The 18,545-nt window shown below is 38.6% G+C and overlaps 4 protein-coding genes across 6 annotated transcripts; all 4 read left to right on the forward strand.

Annotated features, from left to right (window-relative positions):
• Positions 1-553: 553 nt before the first annotated feature.
• Positions 554-3,717, forward strand: LOC106397502 (RNA-binding protein 24-like). The gene is made up of 6 exons (XM_013838091.3): positions 554-950; positions 1,025-1,148; positions 1,566-1,683; positions 2,187-2,220; positions 2,480-2,780; positions 3,406-3,717. The coding sequence occupies exons 1-6, from the start codon at positions 762-764 to the stop codon at positions 3,510-3,512; spliced, it is 873 nt and encodes a 290-aa protein (XP_013693545.2). The 5' UTR covers positions 554-761; the 3' UTR covers positions 3,513-3,717.
• Positions 3,718-7,715: 3,998 nt separating this feature from the next.
• Positions 7,716-12,743, forward strand: LOC106399049 (high mobility group nucleosome-binding domain-containing protein 5-like). 3 transcript variants are annotated; one of them, XM_048756828.1, is made up of 5 exons: positions 7,716-11,188; positions 11,268-11,474; positions 11,556-12,155; positions 12,224-12,556; positions 12,645-12,743. In XM_048756828.1, exons 1-3 carry the CDS (start codon positions 10,334-10,336, stop codon positions 11,655-11,657), a joined length of 1,164 nt encoding a protein of 387 aa, XP_048612785.1. In that variant the 5' UTR covers positions 7,716-10,333; the 3' UTR covers positions 11,658-12,155; positions 12,224-12,556; positions 12,645-12,743. The 3 variants fall into 3 exon arrangements, with proteins under 3 accessions (XP_048612785.1, XP_048612784.1, XP_048612783.1); XM_048756827.1 differs by having other exon boundaries at positions 11,556-11,836; positions 11,919-12,556; XM_048756826.1 differs by having other exon boundaries at positions 11,556-12,556.
• Positions 12,744-14,425: 1,682 nt separating this feature from the next.
• On the forward strand, positions 14,426-17,219 carry LOC125587094. The gene is made up of 4 exons (XM_048757239.1): positions 14,426-14,454; positions 14,533-16,036; positions 16,227-16,849; positions 16,928-17,219. The coding sequence occupies exons 1-4, from the start codon at positions 14,426-14,428 to the stop codon at positions 17,217-17,219; spliced, it is 2,448 nt and encodes an 815-aa protein (XP_048613196.1).
• LOC125586924 lies at positions 16,969-18,427 on the forward strand. The gene is made up of 2 exons (XM_048756829.1): positions 16,969-17,400; positions 17,718-18,427. The coding sequence occupies exons 1-2, from the start codon at positions 17,296-17,298 to the stop codon at positions 18,330-18,332; spliced, it is 720 nt and encodes a 239-aa protein (XP_048612786.1). The 5' UTR covers positions 16,969-17,295; the 3' UTR covers positions 18,333-18,427.
• The last annotated feature ends 118 nt before the right edge of the window (positions 18,428-18,545 follow it).

An 18,545-nucleotide genomic window follows, 5' to 3' on the forward strand; every position in this document is an offset into this window, starting at 1 on the left:
TTTTTTCTTCTTTTCTCTCTTGACCGGCTTGACCTATTTTTTCGCTCGTTTCGAATATGAATCACGTATAGTCTTCTATAGACTTGTAGTAACATATAATTTGTCTATAAGATATATGATATAGAGGTATACGTATACTGATTATGCCAAATACTATGGCAGAATCATTAAAATATACTATTTAATTTGAGAGCAGCGAAATTGCTTCGTCTTTTACTTATAAAAAAATAGCTTCGTATTACTTGTTAACTATAGAATTGTGAGTGAAATTCCTGATTCCAATTTTTTTGATAAAACTCTGTATCATCTCTCAGTTTACAGATTATCTACGAGAATCAGTTATATAACTATATTTAAAAACATCAATGGAGATATTTAATGAGTGATGAAATAAAAAGTTGTGGAAGAGGTACAATGTTGAAACCTGGCAAAAATTATAGACAGCGAAGACATGCTCAGTGTAGGGTCAGAATCATAATACGGCACCGTTTAAGAGTTGCAATTTGCCAAAAAAAAAAAAAGAGATAAATCGAAAAAGTCGTTCGTGAGGCATTTGACGACATAAAGGAGCTAACTTTCCTTCAATTGCAAACTTTTCTTCTTTTCTTCTTTTCTTTTCTTGGCTGATGTTTTAATTAGACAGACCCCATTCTCCATATTCATTCATTTTTATATATTCAATATATCTGTTATCGGTATATATCATCACAAACCATCATCATCAACAATCAAAAACAGTTATATATCATTTCGTATAACAAATGTCTTCTAATACAAGCTATTACCGATCGCCGTTCGGAGACACGACCTTCACGAAAGTGTTCGTCGGAGGCTTAGCATGGGAGACGCCAACCGAGAAAATGCGTCGTTACTTCGATCAGTTCGGAGAGATTCTTGAAGCAGTCATCATCATGGACAAGACCACAGGAAAATCTAAAGGCTATGGTTTCGTAAGTTAATCCATTATTTTTTGTTGTGTAATTGTTTTTCGAGGCCAGCAACGTCATCATCTCGCTGGTTCTAGGTCACGTTTCGTGAGCCAGACTCAGCGACTAGAGCAGTGGCCGATCCAAATCCTGTGATCGATGGAAGAAAGGCAAATTGCAATATTGCGTCTTTTGGACGGCCACGACTATCGACGCCTAGAGGTTCGTGAAGCCATTTTATCTTCTGAATGTGTCAATCATCGTCTCATAGGTCTATTAAATGTTCTATCCTTTCGGCTGGATTATTTGATGGGTTTAATCTTTTTGTTTTTCCAAAAATTAACAAAGGCTCATATGATGATGAATAATATACTACTGTGTTTTTCATAATTTAATCATCTTTTTCTTTGGTAAAAAAAAACTGAATTCACCACTTATTTTATCGTTGAAGATATCAATCAGTATATAAGATTTTCATATTGTGAAAGCTCTTAAAAATTTTATTACATTTCATATATTTTTAATATGTAATTGATTTTTTCTGTGATATATGCATACAAGGAAAAATGCTACATTTCCAATAATATAATCAGTAGGAATTTTATGTAAAATATTTAAGATTACTCTTTGATGGCACAGGGAGAGAACAAGGAGGAAGCCCTAGTCAGTATCAAGGCGGGGGACAATCAGGCTATACCGGAATGGTTGCTCCGCTGCAGCAGGCTGCGACTGCCCAGCTCATGTATCCGCCGTACGGGTACGTGTATATTATTTTAAAAATAAGAATTAATGGGTTTGTTTTCTTTATTGAAATACAAAGGGTGTAAAGAAATTTATAAATTTTGCGTAGACAATGAAATGGTCCAATGCGATTGAAATGGTAAGAGATAGAAGATGATTTTTTTTTTTTTTTTGAGAAAGGGCTTAAATAGAAGATGATATTTAATGCTTCGATTTGAGCAAGTTGGAGTCAGCCTGTAAAAATCATATTCATAATATAAATACTTATATCAGACTAGCTAGTTGTCATGTAAAAAGTATACTACATATTGTAGATTAGCCAGATCAACATCGCAACAGAACAATAATAGTGAAATATGTCATGTGCATATAAAGAGTGTATATATTTGTTTCGATGAATTTGCATGCACTTAATTTTGTCGAGGAAAAATAATTTACACTTTTCGTGTGTGTGGTATTTTGGGGCTTCAGAGTTCAAATCCTAACTTGGTCTAGTGTCATTAATTTTTTTGTTTTCAGGTACACCTACAATTCTGAATATGGGTACCCCCAAGTCAGTATCTCTCTCTCTCCATATACAATTATAAACATGCTATGATATATATATATATATATATCTTTGTGTATTGTTTCCATCCATCTATCGGCTGTTATTGTTTGAATCGGTTTAGTCTTCATCCATGAGAACTAAGTACCAATGTTGGTTGGTTATAGATCAATGACGTAGGAGTTTAGAGTAAAGCATGAATGTGATTGTGTTGTTTAAATTAACAATAACAATTCTGGTAGTGAATTGTTATTATTACATGCAGGCATTATACAACACACAACTCCAACAAGCACAATACTATCAACAGCAAATGTACGGTGGAGGGGCAACATCACCATCGTCATCCAATATCATGCCTTCTCCTTACTATTACCTCCAAGCTCCGTGCCCTAGACCATATCCTCATCAACATCACCAACATTATGCTCATCATATTCATCAGCAACAGCAACAGCAACGCTTACCTTCAACCTCTTCTTACCTAATCTACCCTTCCAATTTCGAGGCTCCTACTACTTCCTCTAATGCCCCTACTTCCCAAGAGCCAATATCTTCTTCCACCGGTACGTCATTAAATAGTTCAGTGTTTAGTTTTCTCAAGCCACATTGTTTATCACCATGCAAATGTGCAAATGCATACACCATCAAGATCTAAGTTCACTAAGTATACTAGACAGTGTTGTTAAAAATTAACAACAAAAAACGAATTAACTAGTAAGATCATATGCATATATAAGAGTACAGATGATTACATGGAATAACAAAAAAAAAGAGAGTGGATGATTGGGCACATGGGATATATATATAATTGCGTCATGTCCATGTGAACTGAGCTGTCTATTTTTTGTTCCCTCACATCTGTCTATTGTCCATCATGGGTCATGCATGTTAATATATATGAGTATGTGTATGTAATATGCCTAAACCGATAGTGTTTGCATGTGGGTTTCTGTCACCTTTTTATATCATTGATTCTCAAGGTCTAGTCACAACTCACAATGTAGAAGGGACCACTCTCTATTTAAGAAATTATCCAAACTTATTTGCAGAGGGGCAACCAAACAAATAAATTCTATATGTGGACTTGTAGATTGACTTTTTGTGTTTGCAAAGACTTGTAGATTGACTATTTATTTAAAAACTGGTTTCGTAAAAATGTTTAATGTTGTGGCTGTTTGTTTTCATCAGAATCACAGGCAACAACACATCAAGTCTCAGGAGAAGGAGGAGTTTTCGATGCAAGGGATGCACCTGAAAGTGCAACAACGAACAGAGAGTTGACATCATCTTCGTGATCAAGTTCATCTTGCACAATCTTTTGACATTTTTTACGCTCTCTTTCTCTTCATCCAAGGAAGAGAAAAAGCTAATTCGTTTATTTTCTCAACCAAATCCATGTATGTCTTAACATGACTGCCAAAATAAAGATGGCTCTATCCATTGTCATGTTTTCTTTCTTTTTCTTCTAACGGAATAATATAATAAGTCGACTTTGATATTCTTTCTATTTTTTTTCTTTTTTTGCTTAAAGACATTCTTTCTGTTCTTAAAGTAGTAAAATTGTTCTTAAATAACTGTGGGTTTAGAATTTAGTAAGAATAAAAAAATTTACAAAACCAGTAATGGTAGAATCTCAAAATTATATGTACATCTAGAATCAAGATTTATCATTAATTGTTTTGTTAATACTCGAAAACTAAATTAATACTAATCTACCTGTTTTTGTTACTTATTAAATTTTTGTTTCAAGCATGGTTATTAACATTTTTAGCCGAAAGGTTAAGAGATAGGAGGCACCTGACATATTGGGTCGGTTCCGATCCAAGATGACATTATAGATATGCAGATATTATCTGTTTTTGTGAAACTTGTTTGGATGCTAAAACCTTTTCTGGTTAATCTTAGTACAATGACACTGGGTGCAAGCAATACAAAAACACACACTTATTAAAGAATACCAGCATATCTATAAATAAAAAAGTGGTCCACGGTTTATACCACTGATACGATCATATCTTTTTTATTTATTTAATGAAATTTTGAGCAACTTTAAAAACGCACCGTTTCGCTCTGGCGATTTTTTAGGCGATTAGCGTTTTGCGATTCTCGTTTTTGGTTTGGGCTTCTCGCCGGCGCTGTCTACGGTGGTTCCGATGGGTGACGATGATGGTTCTCAAGGGAATGGTTCTTGTTCTCAAGGGGTGCCGACTGTTCCGGTTGATGGTCCTGGAGGACCTAAAGGCTCTTGGGTTGGTGCGGTACAGAGTAATCGAGTTTTGAAGAAGTATGATGTTGAGATTTTGATGAAGGATGGTGTTGGTAGGATTTCCTTATTGGAAAGTTTCTCGATGATGCTCCCCATATTGCGAAGATTCATGCCATAGTCAACAAGATCTGGGCTCTCAATGATAAGAAACAAATGATTGATGTGTTTGAGGTGAATCAACGTCGATGAAGTTTTGGGTTCCTAACCAAGCTGATCGAAACATGATTCTCAGGAGGGGGATGTAGAATCTCGCTGGCATTCCGGTGGTGGTTACAAAATGGTCACCGGTGATTGAGAAAGAAAAGGCTCCGGCGCAATCGATTCCGATGTGGGTTCATTTAAAGAATGTTCCTCTCAACATGTTCTCGTGGAAAGGTCTGAGCTTTGTTGCTAGTCCGATCGGTACGCCGGTAAGACTACATCCAGAGACTGCGCAGTGTCTGGACATGGAGGTTGCGAAGATATTCGTGAAAGTTGATCTGACGAAAGACCTTCCGAAGAAGATGAACTTTAACATCCAGGGACCAGAGTTTTTGATTGAATACTCATACCCATGGCTGCCAAAAAAGTGTCCTAAGTGTGAGAAGTGGGGACATTATTTTAAAGCCTGTCCAAACAATAAGGTTTCGCAGAGTGAAGCTCAGAAGGAGCATGAGACGCTTGAAGTTCCAGGGGAAGAGAAAACAGTGGAAAATCAGAGCATAAGAGTTGAGGAAAATTCTAGTATACAGCAAGGCTCAGAAAATGATCATGAGAGGACTGAGAAGCTGAACGAGGTGTTGGTAGAAAATGTGGAGGAGGTTTTAGCTTCAGTGACGGAGATAAAGGATGAGAGGGTGTTAGAGCAAGTAGTGTTGTTAAAGGATGCAGTGGCTATAGAGACTGGTGCTACAACTCTAGTCGAAACTGAAACAGTGGAGGAAAAAGAGTGGCTGGATGTCTCACCAGGGAAGTCAAGCCGCTCTCCTTTGAGAAGTAAATAGCTAAAATTTAGTCAGGTTGCCATTCTTACCAACTCGAGATTCTCGGTGTTGAGTTCTGAAGAGGAGGGTGAAATAGTTGAAAATGGAAAGGACGAAGTTGGAACTAAACCAGCAGATGATGATTCCTTATGAGCTAGTGTGGAAGCTAAGGAGAAGGATATTGTCATACCTCGCCAGTCTCTACCTAGAGATTCAAAGATCAAGCATAAGGTGTTAGGTGATAAGTCTGTTCAGAAAGCGCATGATGCATGTCCCAGTGAGCTGAATAAGAGGAAATCTCGTCATCATTAATGTCTGGGTTTTTTTTGGAATGTCAGAGGGTTCAATAAACATTCTAAACATTTGGTGGTAAAGGATTGGGTTCAGAAGTGTGGTTTTCAGTTTGGCTGCTTGATAGAAAAAAGGGTGAAGGAAACTAAAGCAAAGAAAATTCTTGAAAAAGTCTTTCCTAGCTGGTCTTCTATCAAAAATTATGATCATCATCGTCTAGGTAGAATCTGGGTTATCTGGAATCCGAGGGTGCGAGTTACTCTGTGTTTTCAGAGCGCACAGATGATCACAGTTTCAGTTCTTTTGGAGGGTATGGTGGATGAAGTGTTTTGTTCTTTTCTCTTTGGCTACAAATTGGAGGAGGATAGGAAGGAGCTTTGGAGAGATATCAATTCTCATCAAGATTCTCCTATTATTTGAAAAAGGCCTTGGACAGTTTGTGGTGATTTTAATGAGATTTTGAGTGGGGTGGAGCACTCCAATTTTGACACTAATCATGCTTCAACAGGTATCAGAGAATTCCAGGATGTGGCTATCTATTGTTCTCTGGTAGAAATGTCCTACCAGGGTCCGAGATTCACGTGGAGCAAGAAGAAAGACAGTGATATTATCTGTAAGAAGCTTGATCGATCTTTAATATATGAAGAATGGATGCGAATGTTCCCTCAGTCTTATAGTGTCTTCGAGGCAGGAGGGTGCTCGGATCATCAGAGGTGTAGGATCTCTATCAAACTGTATGGCATGAAGCCGAAGAAGCCATTTAAGTTTGTGAAGCCCTAGTTGACATGCCAGAGTTTCTCCCTGTAGTTGGTGATTTCAGGTATACTACAGAGCCGCTATTCAATTCAACATCTGCTCTCTTCAGACTAGCAAAGAAACTAAAGGCTCTAAAACCTCTGCTTCGGAATCTGAGTAAAGAGAAGATATGAGATATTATAAAAAAGACAAAGGAAGCTTGCGTCAAGCTTTGCGAGCTTCAGACCAAGACCCTAAATGAGCCTTCATAGGCCAATATGGTGATGGAGTCTGCTGCTCTCACGAGATGGATCTTTCTGTCGAGGCTGGAGGAAAAGGTCCTCAGTCAACGAGCCAAGATTCATTGGTTAGTGATAGGAGATGGTAACAACAAGATGTTCCATCGAGCTGCAAAGGTCCGAGAGATCAGAAACTCAATCAGATAGATTAAGCGTGACGATGGATATATTGCGGATAACCAGGAAGATATTAAACAAGAAGCTGTGGACTATTTCAGTAAGTTCATGAGCCATACTCCTCCGGACTACACTGGAATAAGCACAGAGGAGCTAAAATATGTTCTCAACTATGATTGCTCTGAAGAGGACATGAGCATGTTCGCTAGTGAGGTTTATGCGGAGACGATTAGGAAAGTTCTGTTTAGAATGGCTGCAGATAAATCTCCGGGTCCTGACGGGGTTTCCTCTAAATTCTTTCGCGCAACATGGACTATTACTGGTGGAGATTTCGTCCAGGCGGTGCAATCTTTCTTTGATAAAGGTTTTCTCCCGAAAGGGATAAACTCTACAATTTTGAATCTCATCCCCAAGAAAGATGACGCGATTTTCATGAAAGATTACAGACCTATCTCTTGTTGAAACGTAATCTACAAGGTGATATCAAAGATCTTGACAAACCGGTTGAAGAGACTGCTTCCTTCTTTCATCTCCTTGAACCAATTCGCATTTGTCAAAGATAGGCTTCTTATGGAAAATGTGTTATTGGCATCAGAATTGGTGAAGAGCTACCACAAACCCACAGTGTCAGCGAGATGTGCTGTAAAAATAGACATCTCTAAAGCCTTTGATTCTGTTCAGTGGCCGTTCTTGCTATCGGTCCTTGAAGCCATGAGCCTACCGGAGAAGTTCATCATGTGATAAAGAAATGCATTGAGCTTGCTTCCTTTTCTGTTCAGATCAACGGAGAGCTCGCTGGATATTTCAACAGTAAGAGAGGACTGCAGCAGGGGTGTGCTCTCTCGCCTTATCTCTATGTGATTTGTATGCAAGTCTTGTCCAAACTCTTGGATAAGGCTGCATTACAAAGCCGCATTGGTTATCATCCTTACTGCAAGGATCTAACCCTACCCCATTTATGCTTCGCTGATGATGTTCTTGTGTTCTCGGATGGGAGGAAGAGTTCTATTGAAGGTATTTTAGAGGTTTTCAAGGAGTTTGCAAAGATGCCGGGTCTATGTATCAGTCTGGAGAAGTCTACACTCTTTCTAGCAGGTGTAAAGGAGGATGTTAGCGCTGAGATTCTGGATCAGTTTTCCTTCGAAGCAGGTTCACTTCTGGTTCGATATCTTGGACTACCACTACTGTTAAAGAAGATGTCTGTCACAGACTACGCGCCTTTGCTTTCGAGAATCAGAAATAAGATCAACTCTTGGATTGCAAGACACCTCTCCTTTGCGGGTCGACTACAATTAATTGGCTATGTCTTCTATAGTTTGACAAACTTCTGGATGTCAGCCTTCAGACTACCTAAGCAGTGTATTCAGGAAATTAACAGTCTCTGCTCAGCTTTTCTCTGGTCGGGCCCGGTTTTATCTACTCAAAAGGCTAAAATAGCTTGGTCGGATGTTTGTAAACCGAAGGAAGAAGGATGATTAGGATTGAAGTCCTTGGAGGAAGTGAATAGAGTATCTGGTTTGAAGTTGATATGACGTATTCTCTCTACCAGAACCTCTCTCTGGGTTCAATGGATTCACAGATACCTGATCAGGAATGGTTCTTTTTGGAGTGTTAAGGAGGCAAGTTCTTTAGGCTCTTGGATGTGGAAAAAGCTGTTACAGCTCCGACCTTTGGCTGTGCAGCTGACTAAAATGGAAGTTAATAATGGATCGATGACTTTGTTCTGCTTTGATCAGTGGTCTCAGCTGGGTATTTTGATCAATCTCACAAGGGAAAGAGGTTGTATTAGTCTCGGTATTCCGATAAATGCAACGGTGGAGAGAGATGTAAATATCTATCGAAGGCGCATGCATAGAAGCTCTATCTTAGTGCAAATAGAGAAGGAGATTCTGACCCTCAAAGAACATGGTCTTGGACAACAGGATGATACCTGTCTTTGGATGCGGGAAAATGGTGATTTCAGGCGGGTTTCATGACCTCTCAAACATGGAACCTAACAAGAACGCATGCTTCTCGTGTTCCATGGTTTAAAGGGATCTGGTTCAAAGAGGCTACTCCAAAATATTCATTTCTCAGTTGGCTAGCTGCTCATAACAAACTGTCGGCGGGGGATAGGCTGCTCCGGTGGAATCCTCAAGCAATATCCACTTGTTGGCTATGCAATGCCGCAACTGAAACGAGAGACCACTTGTTCTTTGAGTGCCCTTATTCTGAGGAAGTATGGAGAGGCACGATCAGGGGACTGGTAGGTACGGGAATCTCTGCCCAATGGCCTATTCTGTTGAATCGTTTGGTGGTAGGCTTACAAGACAACCTCACAACCTTCTATTCCGCTACTGCTTCCAAGCAGCAGTGTACGTGATTTGGTATGAAAGAAACACCCGCAGAGTGGGTGAGACTCCTTAGTCTGCTGCTCGCATGCTCATCTTCTTGGATAAGTAAATCCGAAACAGAATCTCTTCATTGAGAAGGAAAGCTGGAAAAACCTATGAAAAGGACACGGAGATATGGTTTGGGAGTAGATAATCTTTTTATTTCCTTCTCTATAAACAGTCTATATGTTTACTCTTTACACAAAGGTAGCATTAGGTTGTACAAAGGTTTTTGAAGTGAATAAATTTGAAATTCTTTCAAAAAAGAAATTTTGCATTATAAGATTTTACTACCTTGTTCTTAGAGAACCTTATTAACAAGGGTCTCAAAGCTCACGTTTGATGAACCAGATGGATACTCGGTCCAGCCGCTCCCACTTCCCTCCCTTCTCCTTCAACTTCTCACTACAGGAAATGTGGATATTAATAGCGTCGTAGCATAGCGTTTTTTGCTTCTCTGCTATTGTATATAAACACGGGCCTTTATAATAGCGTTTTTGAAATGTATAAGCTATCTTTGTAGTCGCGGGAAAATAAAATAATTCAGCCGCGTTAATTTGGTAAGTGGAGGCGCCTTACCATTGCAAATCAAAAACTAAATGCTATCGTATATGAAAAAATATATTAAAAATAACTTAAGTATTAATCGAAACCGAGACTTCATTCTCTTCACTTCACTCTCTTCACATTCCTCAAAATCAAAACCGACTCATCGAAGTTCTTCAGAGTTCTCTCGAGTCGAAGCTTCAATTGGTATGAGTTTCGATTTGATTCTGAGTTTAGAATAGAGACTGGTTCTCTCGAGTCGAATCTCTTTGATTTTGTGTTTCTCTTTGATTCAAATCTCTTTTCACATGCATGTCCGCATTAACACATGATTCGATTTTGATTGTGGGTTTCGATTAGGTTTCGATTAGGTTTTAAATATGATTGTGGGTTTCGATTAGGTTTTGAATATGATTGTGGGTTTCAGTTTGATTTTGAATATGATTGAAGGTTTCGATTTGATTTTGGGTTTAGATTTTTTGATCGAATGGCTTGATTTGATTTTGGATTTGTTTATCAGTTTCAGAAATGGCAAAGACAAGAGGACAAGTTGGTTCTCGTCGGAGTAGACGTAATCAAGGCTTGGAGGTAGTAGATCAAGAGGACAAGGCACCGCAACTAAAAGTGAAGAAAAGAACAGCAAAGAAAACGGCTTCCCCTAAAAAGAATTTAGTTTTAACGCCAACGAGAAGAAGTAGTAGAATCAAGAAAGTGGCTGCTGAAGATGATTACATAGAAGATGTAACACCATCTGACGATGATGAGGTAGAAGATGTTACACCTCCTAAGGATGATGAAGTACAAGATGTAACACCTGCTCAGGATGATGAAGTAGAAGATGTAACACCCGAAGATAAGGATGATCAGGCTGAGAAGTCAATGTCTGAAGAAGATAAAGACGATGAAGAGGATGTCAATGGGAAAGAGGATGAAGAAGATGGCGATGTCAATGGGAAAGAGAATGAAGAAGATGGAGATCTCAATGGGAAAGAGAATGAAGAAGAACCGGCCAATATGGAAGATGATGGAGTTCTTAATGAGAAAGGGAACGAAGAGGAAGCTTGCGAAGAAGAAGCTCGCGATATGGAAGAAGATGGCACTGCGCAAGATGATGAGATTCCTAGTACTGAAGGAGTTGAGCTAGCAGGGGAGGAAGTTCAAAAAAAAAAAAAAAGAGGACCTACAAAGTTGCGTAGAGTGGCTGAAAATCCCAATGATAAGATTATGGTCACATTCAATGACATTGGTGAGCATGTTGGACCTGGTTCAGTAACACTATCGTCGTTTCTTGGTCCTCTTGTGAGGGAACATGTTCCGGTTACACTTGCCGATTGGAGAAAACTTGATGCAGCGACTAAAGCAACAATGTGGGAAGAAATTCAGGTTTGTATATATATTAGTATGTTTTGTTTAACCGCAAGATGAAATTATAAACATGTTTAACTTGATTATTGTGATGCAGGGGAGGTTTAACTTGCAAGAAGAGTGGCAGAAAGCTGTTATTTTCAAGCAGCTGGGAAATGTGTGGAGGGCTGGGAAGTCGAGGCTGGTGTCACAAGTACGTGTGGCGAAGACTGCAGCTGAGAGAATAGCTTTAAAACCGAGCAACATCCCATCCCTTCAACTGTGGAACACTTGGGTTAAGAGTAAGACTACCAAATCTTTCACAGTGAGTTATCTACAACTAAGTAAGTTTCATCCTTAAAGGTCATGTCTGATGGATATAATCAATGTCATATTTATATTGTAGGAAACGAGTAACAAGTACAGAGCGATGAGAAGAAATCAGATTCCTCACACCACCAGCCGCAAAGGAATGCTTCGTTTAGCTGATGATATGGTAAAAGAGTAGTCAAACATCTACATATTGTACATCAGCTTGTTAGATTAAAATGGTAGTGAGATATGTTTGTTTTCATATAGAAAAAAAAGAGTAAAGACCCAAGTAAGGTGAGTAGATCCAAGGTTTGGATTGCGGGACACACTCATGCTGATGGCAGACCTGTGAAGCCCCAGTTTGCTGAGACTATTGTAAGCATTATGGAAGTTGTATATTGTGTATAGTTAATAGACTATGGCAATGAATGATTTTGTGTTTAAATGATTGTATCAGGAACAAATACAGTCACTTGACAGTCAGATGGACTCCACATCAGCTGCTGATAACATAAGGGAAGATGCTGTGAGCAAGGTTTTGGGAAAAGACAAACCTGGACGAGTAAGGGGCTTTGGTAGAGGGATTACAGCTAATAAGCTAGCATATCTGCAATTTAGAGACGCTAAGATTGCAGAAATGAAAAGTGAGATTGAAGAGTTAAAGGGGATGGTGCGAGAATTAGCTGAGAAGAAGGTAATCCTTTTCATTACCTTTGGTCAATTAGTTTTAAGACATTTACGATTTCCGTTGCCTTTTCTCAGAAAAGTAATGTTGATGCTGAAACATCTGAGAGTAGTGGTGGATTCAAAGAAGGAGTCAGAGTACAAATACTGGATTGGATTGAATCAGAGGATGTTGTTGTTGGTGAAGGAGAATTCTGCTCTGCTGAACCGAAGTACAAAATTGGTCGTATACCAATTGGTCCTAATGCAGTGGCTATCGTAGTTAAGTATGCACTAAGCGCATCAGCTTCACTCTGGAGGCCTAATACGGATGTGTTAACTCTTGATGAAGCTGTGGGATACAAGATATCTTGGCCAATGGATAAAGTGATTTTGGATAAGGATCCAAACTGTTCTGAAGATTTATCTATGGTAAATTTTCAAATCTTTTTTTTCTTCTTACAACAATTGAGTCATCTCTAATCATTACTAAAATTTCTAATTTCAAATCTTGTTTTAGCAAAGCAAGGAAGGTGAATATCGAAGATGCAAGATATATGATTGGACCAATGATGAGGACGAGGTCATTGCTGAAGGTCTCGTGTGCTCTTCAAAATCCAAAGATATGGTTAACAACATACCTCTGGGTCCCAATGCTGTTAGTGTCGAAGTAGTGAAGGTGTTCAATGATCAAGCATATTTGTGGAGGCCAACCGCTGATACGTTCTTGATTGGTGATGCACTTAGCGAGAAAATAGCTTGGCCAGTCCTAAAGGTTGAAGTCATGCCTACACCCGCTACAGAAGTAACACCAACTAAATGTGCAGGGAAGAAAATAGCATCACCTTCGAAGCCAGCCAAGAAAAAAGCAGTGGTATGTAATTGACATGAAGTTAATTTTTTTTTTATTTTCCTGATGATTGATGTTGCGTCCTTGATTGATGTTGGAACTTGCTTCTGTCATCTTGTTTGAGTTGTAGAGTCCAGGCAGCACTAGTTCGACCAGAAGTCGGAAGCAGAAGTGCACTCTCTTGGATTGCAACAACTCTGGACGTAAGGTAGCTGAAGGAAGGGTAGCTTCAACGGATCCGAATGAGTTGTGCCACTTTGTACCCCTAGGTCCAAATGCAAGCAAGGTGTGGATTGATGTGGCTAAGATCGGTGATGCAAAAGTCTGGAGGCCAAATTCAGAGATTGAATACATATCTGATGCAATGGGTTCGGTTGTGGCATGACCAAATGACAAAATCAAGTTTGTCTAAAATTGTCGTCTGAAACATTTTTCAAGTTGGTTCTCATCGGCTATATATTTCTAGTGTGTGATCGATCGAATGTTTAGGTACTTTTTTACTCAGTTGAAATCATGTATGATATTATGTAACAGTTAGCAGACAAAAAAACAAAAATTATGTGTTATATTATGATATAAGGTTATGTGTGAAAATGTTTAGCTTGTTAACCCCTATACCCTTAAGTGCATAATTTTACATTAAACCATAAGCTTTAAAAATTAAATCCACAGACGGGAAGACGAAAAATTAAAATCCTATACCCTAAAGTGAAATCCCTAAACCCTATAGTACAAACCTATTCCCTATACCCTAATTGTACTTGATTTCACAATTTTGTTCATTCTTAAAAGGATATTGTAATCTTAATTTCACAAAACTGATTAGTTATAAATTTTATAAACACTCATTTGTTCAAACCCTATACCCTAAAGCCTTTGTACATACAAATAAGTAGTAGTGTTTATGAACATATGAACTAGATTGATCAATCTTATAAAAGCTCACATAAAAAAATTATATTCATACAATTTGTTTTTTGTAAAATTGGAAAACTGAATATTTGATTTTTAAGATTTAATTTAATTTTTTTTGCTTCAAAATCATATTTATATATTAATTTCCAGATTTCAAACGAAATTAATACCTTGAGCCAATAAGGAGTAACCTCCAAGATTGCAGACGTGGCAAACCATATGCCGATGGATGTGTCTTCCCAACTTCAATCTTAGCCATTCTTTTTATTTTTTGAGCCAATGAGGAGCAACTACTAAGATTGCACTCGGATTAATCATAGACCGTCCGATTTCTCTCCAAATCTTTGATCACAACCGTTCATTTTTTTCTGTCTCTGTTTGCACTCGGAAAATTTCAGAACACAACATCTCTCTTTCTGTCGAAACTCCTTTCTGTCTCGCGATCTAAAATCGAAAAAACCCTAAAGAAAGCACATGTATCTCTCGAGCTAAAATCAAACCAGCTGTTCCTGTATTCGCCGATTGAAAGTAAGCAAATGGATAAGTCGTGGATTTGGCTTCCAAGGTATAACCTAAAATCCCTCGATCTCATTTCTACTCGCCGATTGAAATAAAGCTAACTTCTTTTGTCTGATTCTTGTAGGAATAGCCACGAGTATTCAGAAGGAGCAACTAATTTTGTGAATTCGTCCGCAAAAAGATTGGGAAGTCTGTCTGAAATGCTATGCCCTTGTAGAGACTGCCGCAATCTGAGCCATCAGTCACTGGATAAAATTGTGGAGCATTTGGTGATTAGGGGTATGGATAAGAAGTATAAGAGTTCTCGTTGGAGTATTCATGGAGAAAAAAGAGATTCTGCAGAAGACAGTGTTCTTCAATATGAAACAGAGGCGTTTGATTTGTTTAAGACAACATTCTCCATGGACGAAGGTGGTCCAAACCCGACAACTGACAACGAAGACGATGAAGCACCAGAGGAAATTGAGTTTAAGAAAAAGCTCAGAGACGCTCAAACGCCATTATACTCGGATTGTCTCAAGCACACAAAGGTTTCAGCTATCATGGGACTTTACAGATTCAAGGTTAAAAGTGGTGTGTCGGAGAACTACTTTGATCAGCTGTTGGTTTTACTTGAGGATTTGCTACCTGAAGACAATGTTCTTCCCAAGAGTTTAGCTGCAATCAAGAAATTTCTGAAGATCTTTGGGTTCGGCTACGACAGTATTCATGCTTGCAAGAATGATTGCATATTGTATAGGAAGGAGTATGAGAACCTAGAAAGCTGTCCAAGATGCAAAGTTTCAAGATGGGAAATGGATAAGCACAGTAATGAGTTAAAGGTGGGGATTCCGGCAAAGGTCCTTAGATATTTTCCAATCAAGGACAGGTTTAGGAGGATGTTTAGATCACAAAGGATGGCTGAAGATCTGCGTTGGCACTATACCAATGCCACTGAAGATGGTACAATGCGGCACCCTGTTGATTCTATCTCTTGGGCACAAGTGAATGCTAAATGGCCAGACTTTGCTGCTGATCCACGGAATCTTCGACTTGGGATTTCTACAGATGGGATGAACCCTTTCTCCATGCAAAGCACCAATCACAGCACATGGCCAGTGTTGTTAGTGAACTATAACACGCCTCCAACCATGTGTATGAAGGCTGAGAATATAATGCTGACTTTGTTGATCCCTGGTCCTACTGCTCCTGGTAACAACATTGATGTTTACCTAGCACCACTGATAGACGATCTAAAGGATTTGTGGGCTGAGGGTATTGAAGTGTATGACTCATTTGCGAAGGAGAACTTTAATCTCAGAGCCTTGCTGCTTTGGAGTATCAGTGACTATCCAGCCTTAGGAACACTGTCTGGATGTAAAGTAAAGGGGAAACAAGCCTGCAATGTATGTGGAAAGGATACACCTGCAAGGTGGCTTAAGTTTAGCCGCAAGTTTGTCTACATGAGTAACAGAAGGAGACTACCGCCTGGCCATCGTTACAGATATAAAAAAGCTTGGTTTGACAACACTGTGGAGGAAGGGAATGCTAATAGGATACAAACAGGCGCTGAGATATATGAGACACTACAAGCTTTTACGAATGATTTTGGTAGACCTCTAGAGAAGGAAAAAAAGGAAAAGACTAGAGTTGGAAGATGATGAGAGGTTACAAGAAGAAGAGTGTGAAGAATCAAATGAACTATGGCGGTGGAAGAAGAGATCAATATTCTTTGATCTACCTTACTGGAAGGTAAACTATAGTAACTGACCTATATTATCTGATTACTGGAAGAAGAGATCAATATGTCTAACAGTTTCTTGTTTAATGTGTTAGCAGTTGCCTGTTCGTCACAATATTAATGTTATGCACGTAGAAAAGAATGTGTCCAATGCTATATTGTCTCTGTTGATGCAAAGTGCGAAGTCAAAAGATGGGTTGAAAGCAAGAAAAGACTTAGAAGATATTGGAATCAGAAAGCACTTGCACACAGAGGTGAGGGGAAAGAAAACATACTTACCTCCTGCTGCCTACTGGTTATCGAAGAGAGAGAAGACCATTTTCTGCCAAAGGTTAGCTAAGTTTAGAGGCCCTGATGGTTATTGTGGTAATATTGCGAATAGTGTTTCAGTTAACCCTCCAAATATTGGTAGTTTAAAGTCGCATGATCATCATGTCTTAGTACAGAACTTGTTACCAGCTGCATTAAGAGGGTTGTTACATAGGGGTCCTAGGATAGCCATAAATAGATTATGCAGTTACTTCAACAGGTTGTGTCAGCGCATCATTGACCCAGAGAAACTTATATCCATGGAGACAGAGTTTGTGGAGACAATGTGTCAGCTGGAGCGCTTCTTCCCTCCAGCCCTTTTTGATATCATGTTTCACCTTCCACTACATTTATCAAGAGAGGCACGGTTGGGAGGACCAGTTCACTTCCGATGGATGTATCCCTTCGAAAGGTTTGATCAACATCTCTCTTCAATATATCCACTTCCCACAATGATGTTTGACTAATATTCATATTTCCTGAGTTATAGGTACATGAAAACACTAAAGGCTTTTGTTAAGAATTATGCAAGGCCAGAAGCATGTATGGCTGAGGCGTATTTAGCTGGAGAATGTGTTGCATTTTGTTTAGAGTTCCTTAAAGAATCAGTACCAGTTCAAGAAGCAGTTAATCGTAATGAAGATGTTGAGGCTGATAGAATGGTGGTTGAAGGCCGACCTCTGCAGAAGGGTATAGAGGTTACCCTGTCAGATAAAGATAGAGACATTGCACATCGATATGTGCTAATGAACATGGCATCTTTGGATCCCTTTCTTGAGTAAGTAATTCTCTATGTTTCTTCTACTTGTTTTACTCATAATTTCATTTTCATATACTGTTGTTTAATTTAAAATCAGGATGCATTTGGAAGAGTTGCAAGCTAAGGATGCTCGATTGGCTAAAAATGAAACTTTGTTATGGAAAAACCATACTGAACACTTTACAGAATGGCTTAAAAATAAGGTTACAAACTCCAAATTCTTTTCTTGATTATTATTGTAAATACTGGTTAGCTTGTTTGGTGATGACTGGTTAGCTTGTTTGGTGATGACTAGTTAGCTTGTATCATGATGCCTGGTTTGTATCTTGAAGAACATGTCCATATTTTAGCGAATTGATGTCTGAGTAGCTTATAGCTTGATGAAACTGTCTGGATTTTTAGTATTTTGATGACTGGTTAGCTTGTAGATTGATGATTGGTTTCGTGGTACATATTATCATGTTTTGATTATAATTTAAGTACCTCGGCTTGATGATAATCCTCTGATTTCCTGCGGCAGATTCATTTAGACTCAAAAGATAGTCATTCTAAGGAGATAAGGTGGTTGGCATTTGGACCAAGAAATGTTGCTTTAGCACATAAAGGATTCATCATCAATGGCCAACGGTTTCATACTGATGCGGTCAAGCTGAAGACACAAAACAGTGGAGTAACTTATGAAGCCTTTAGCATGTGTAGATCAAGTGCAAGAGATATGAGACAGGTCGCGGATATGATTACATACTATGGAGTGATAAAGGAGATTTTGGTCATCGACTATCACATGTTCAAAGTGCCACTCTTTAGATGCAACTGGGCAAACACAGCGAATGGTGTGAAGGAAGAAGATGGCTTCACTCTTGTTAACCTTCATATGAACCAAGCAGCCTATTTGAAAGATCCATTCATTCTACCTTCTCAAGCGAAACAGGTTTTCTACTCTAGGGAGGATGATGCTTCAAATTGGTATGTTGTTATGAGAGCACCACCTAGAGGTTATCATGAGTTGGAAACAGAAGAGGATTTAGGTGGTGCTCCTTTACCTGTCCAAGAAGTTGATGATATGGGTGATGATATGGATGATGATAGTGTATATGTTAGGGATGATTGTGAAGGTTTATTAGTGGTAGATTGATGATATGTTGTATGCTTGTGTGATGGTTTGTATGAATGTGATAATGTTGTGTTATGGGATTTGAATAATTATATTGATTTTTGGAATTTTAATAATTTATATTGTTTTTATTTCATATTTTCGAATTAATTATTTAAAAATCAATTCAATAATAATTATTAATTAATTTTGGGATAATTATAAAACTAATTAATAACACAAAACATTTGCTAT

This window comes from Brassica napus, chromosome C5, assembly GCF_020379485.1.
Source record: "Brassica napus cultivar Da-Ae chromosome C5, Da-Ae, whole genome shotgun sequence".
NCBI classification, from domain to species: Eukaryota; Viridiplantae; Streptophyta; class Magnoliopsida; order Brassicales; family Brassicaceae; genus Brassica; species Brassica napus.

Bases quoted from the DNA above. Each gene is read 5' to 3' on its own strand.
- LOC106397502 (XM_013838091.3), top strand. From the start codon at position 762: ATGTCTTCTAATACAAGCTATTACCGATCGCCGTTCGGAGACACGACC. The intron at 951-1,024 runs GTAAGTTAATCC...CGCTGGTTCTAG, and splicing joins AATCTAAAGGCTATGGTTTC to GTCACGTTTCGTGAGCCAGA. The intron at 1,149-1,565 runs GTTCGTGAAGCC...TTGATGGCACAG, and splicing joins ACGACTATCGACGCCTAGAG to GGAGAGAACAAGGAGGAAGC.
- LOC125586924 (XM_048756829.1), top strand. From the start codon at position 17,296: ATGCATTTGGAAGAGTTGCAAGCTAAGGATGCTCGATTGGCTAAAAAT. The intron at 17,401-17,717 runs GTTACAAACTCC...TTCCTGCGGCAG, and splicing joins CAGAATGGCTTAAAAATAAG to ATTCATTTAGACTCAAAAGA.
- LOC106399049 (XM_048756826.1), top strand. From the start codon at position 10,334: ATGGCAAAGACAAGAGGACAAGTTGGTTCTCGTCGGAGTAGACGTAAT. The intron at 11,189-11,267 runs GTTTGTATATAT...ATTGTGATGCAG, and splicing joins CAATGTGGGAAGAAATTCAG to GGGAGGTTTAACTTGCAAGA. The intron at 11,475-11,555 runs GTGAGTTATCTA...TTTATATTGTAG, and splicing joins AGACTACCAAATCTTTCACA to GAAACGAGTAACAAGTACAG.
- LOC125587094 (XM_048757239.1), top strand. From the start codon at position 14,426: ATGGATAAGTCGTGGATTTGGCTTCCAAG. The intron at 14,455-14,532 runs GTATAACCTAAA...TGATTCTTGTAG, and splicing joins TCGTGGATTTGGCTTCCAAG to GAATAGCCACGAGTATTCAG. The intron at 16,037-16,226 runs GTTGGAAGATGA...ATGTGTTAGCAG, and splicing joins AAAAAAAGGAAAAGACTAGA to TTGCCTGTTCGTCACAATAT.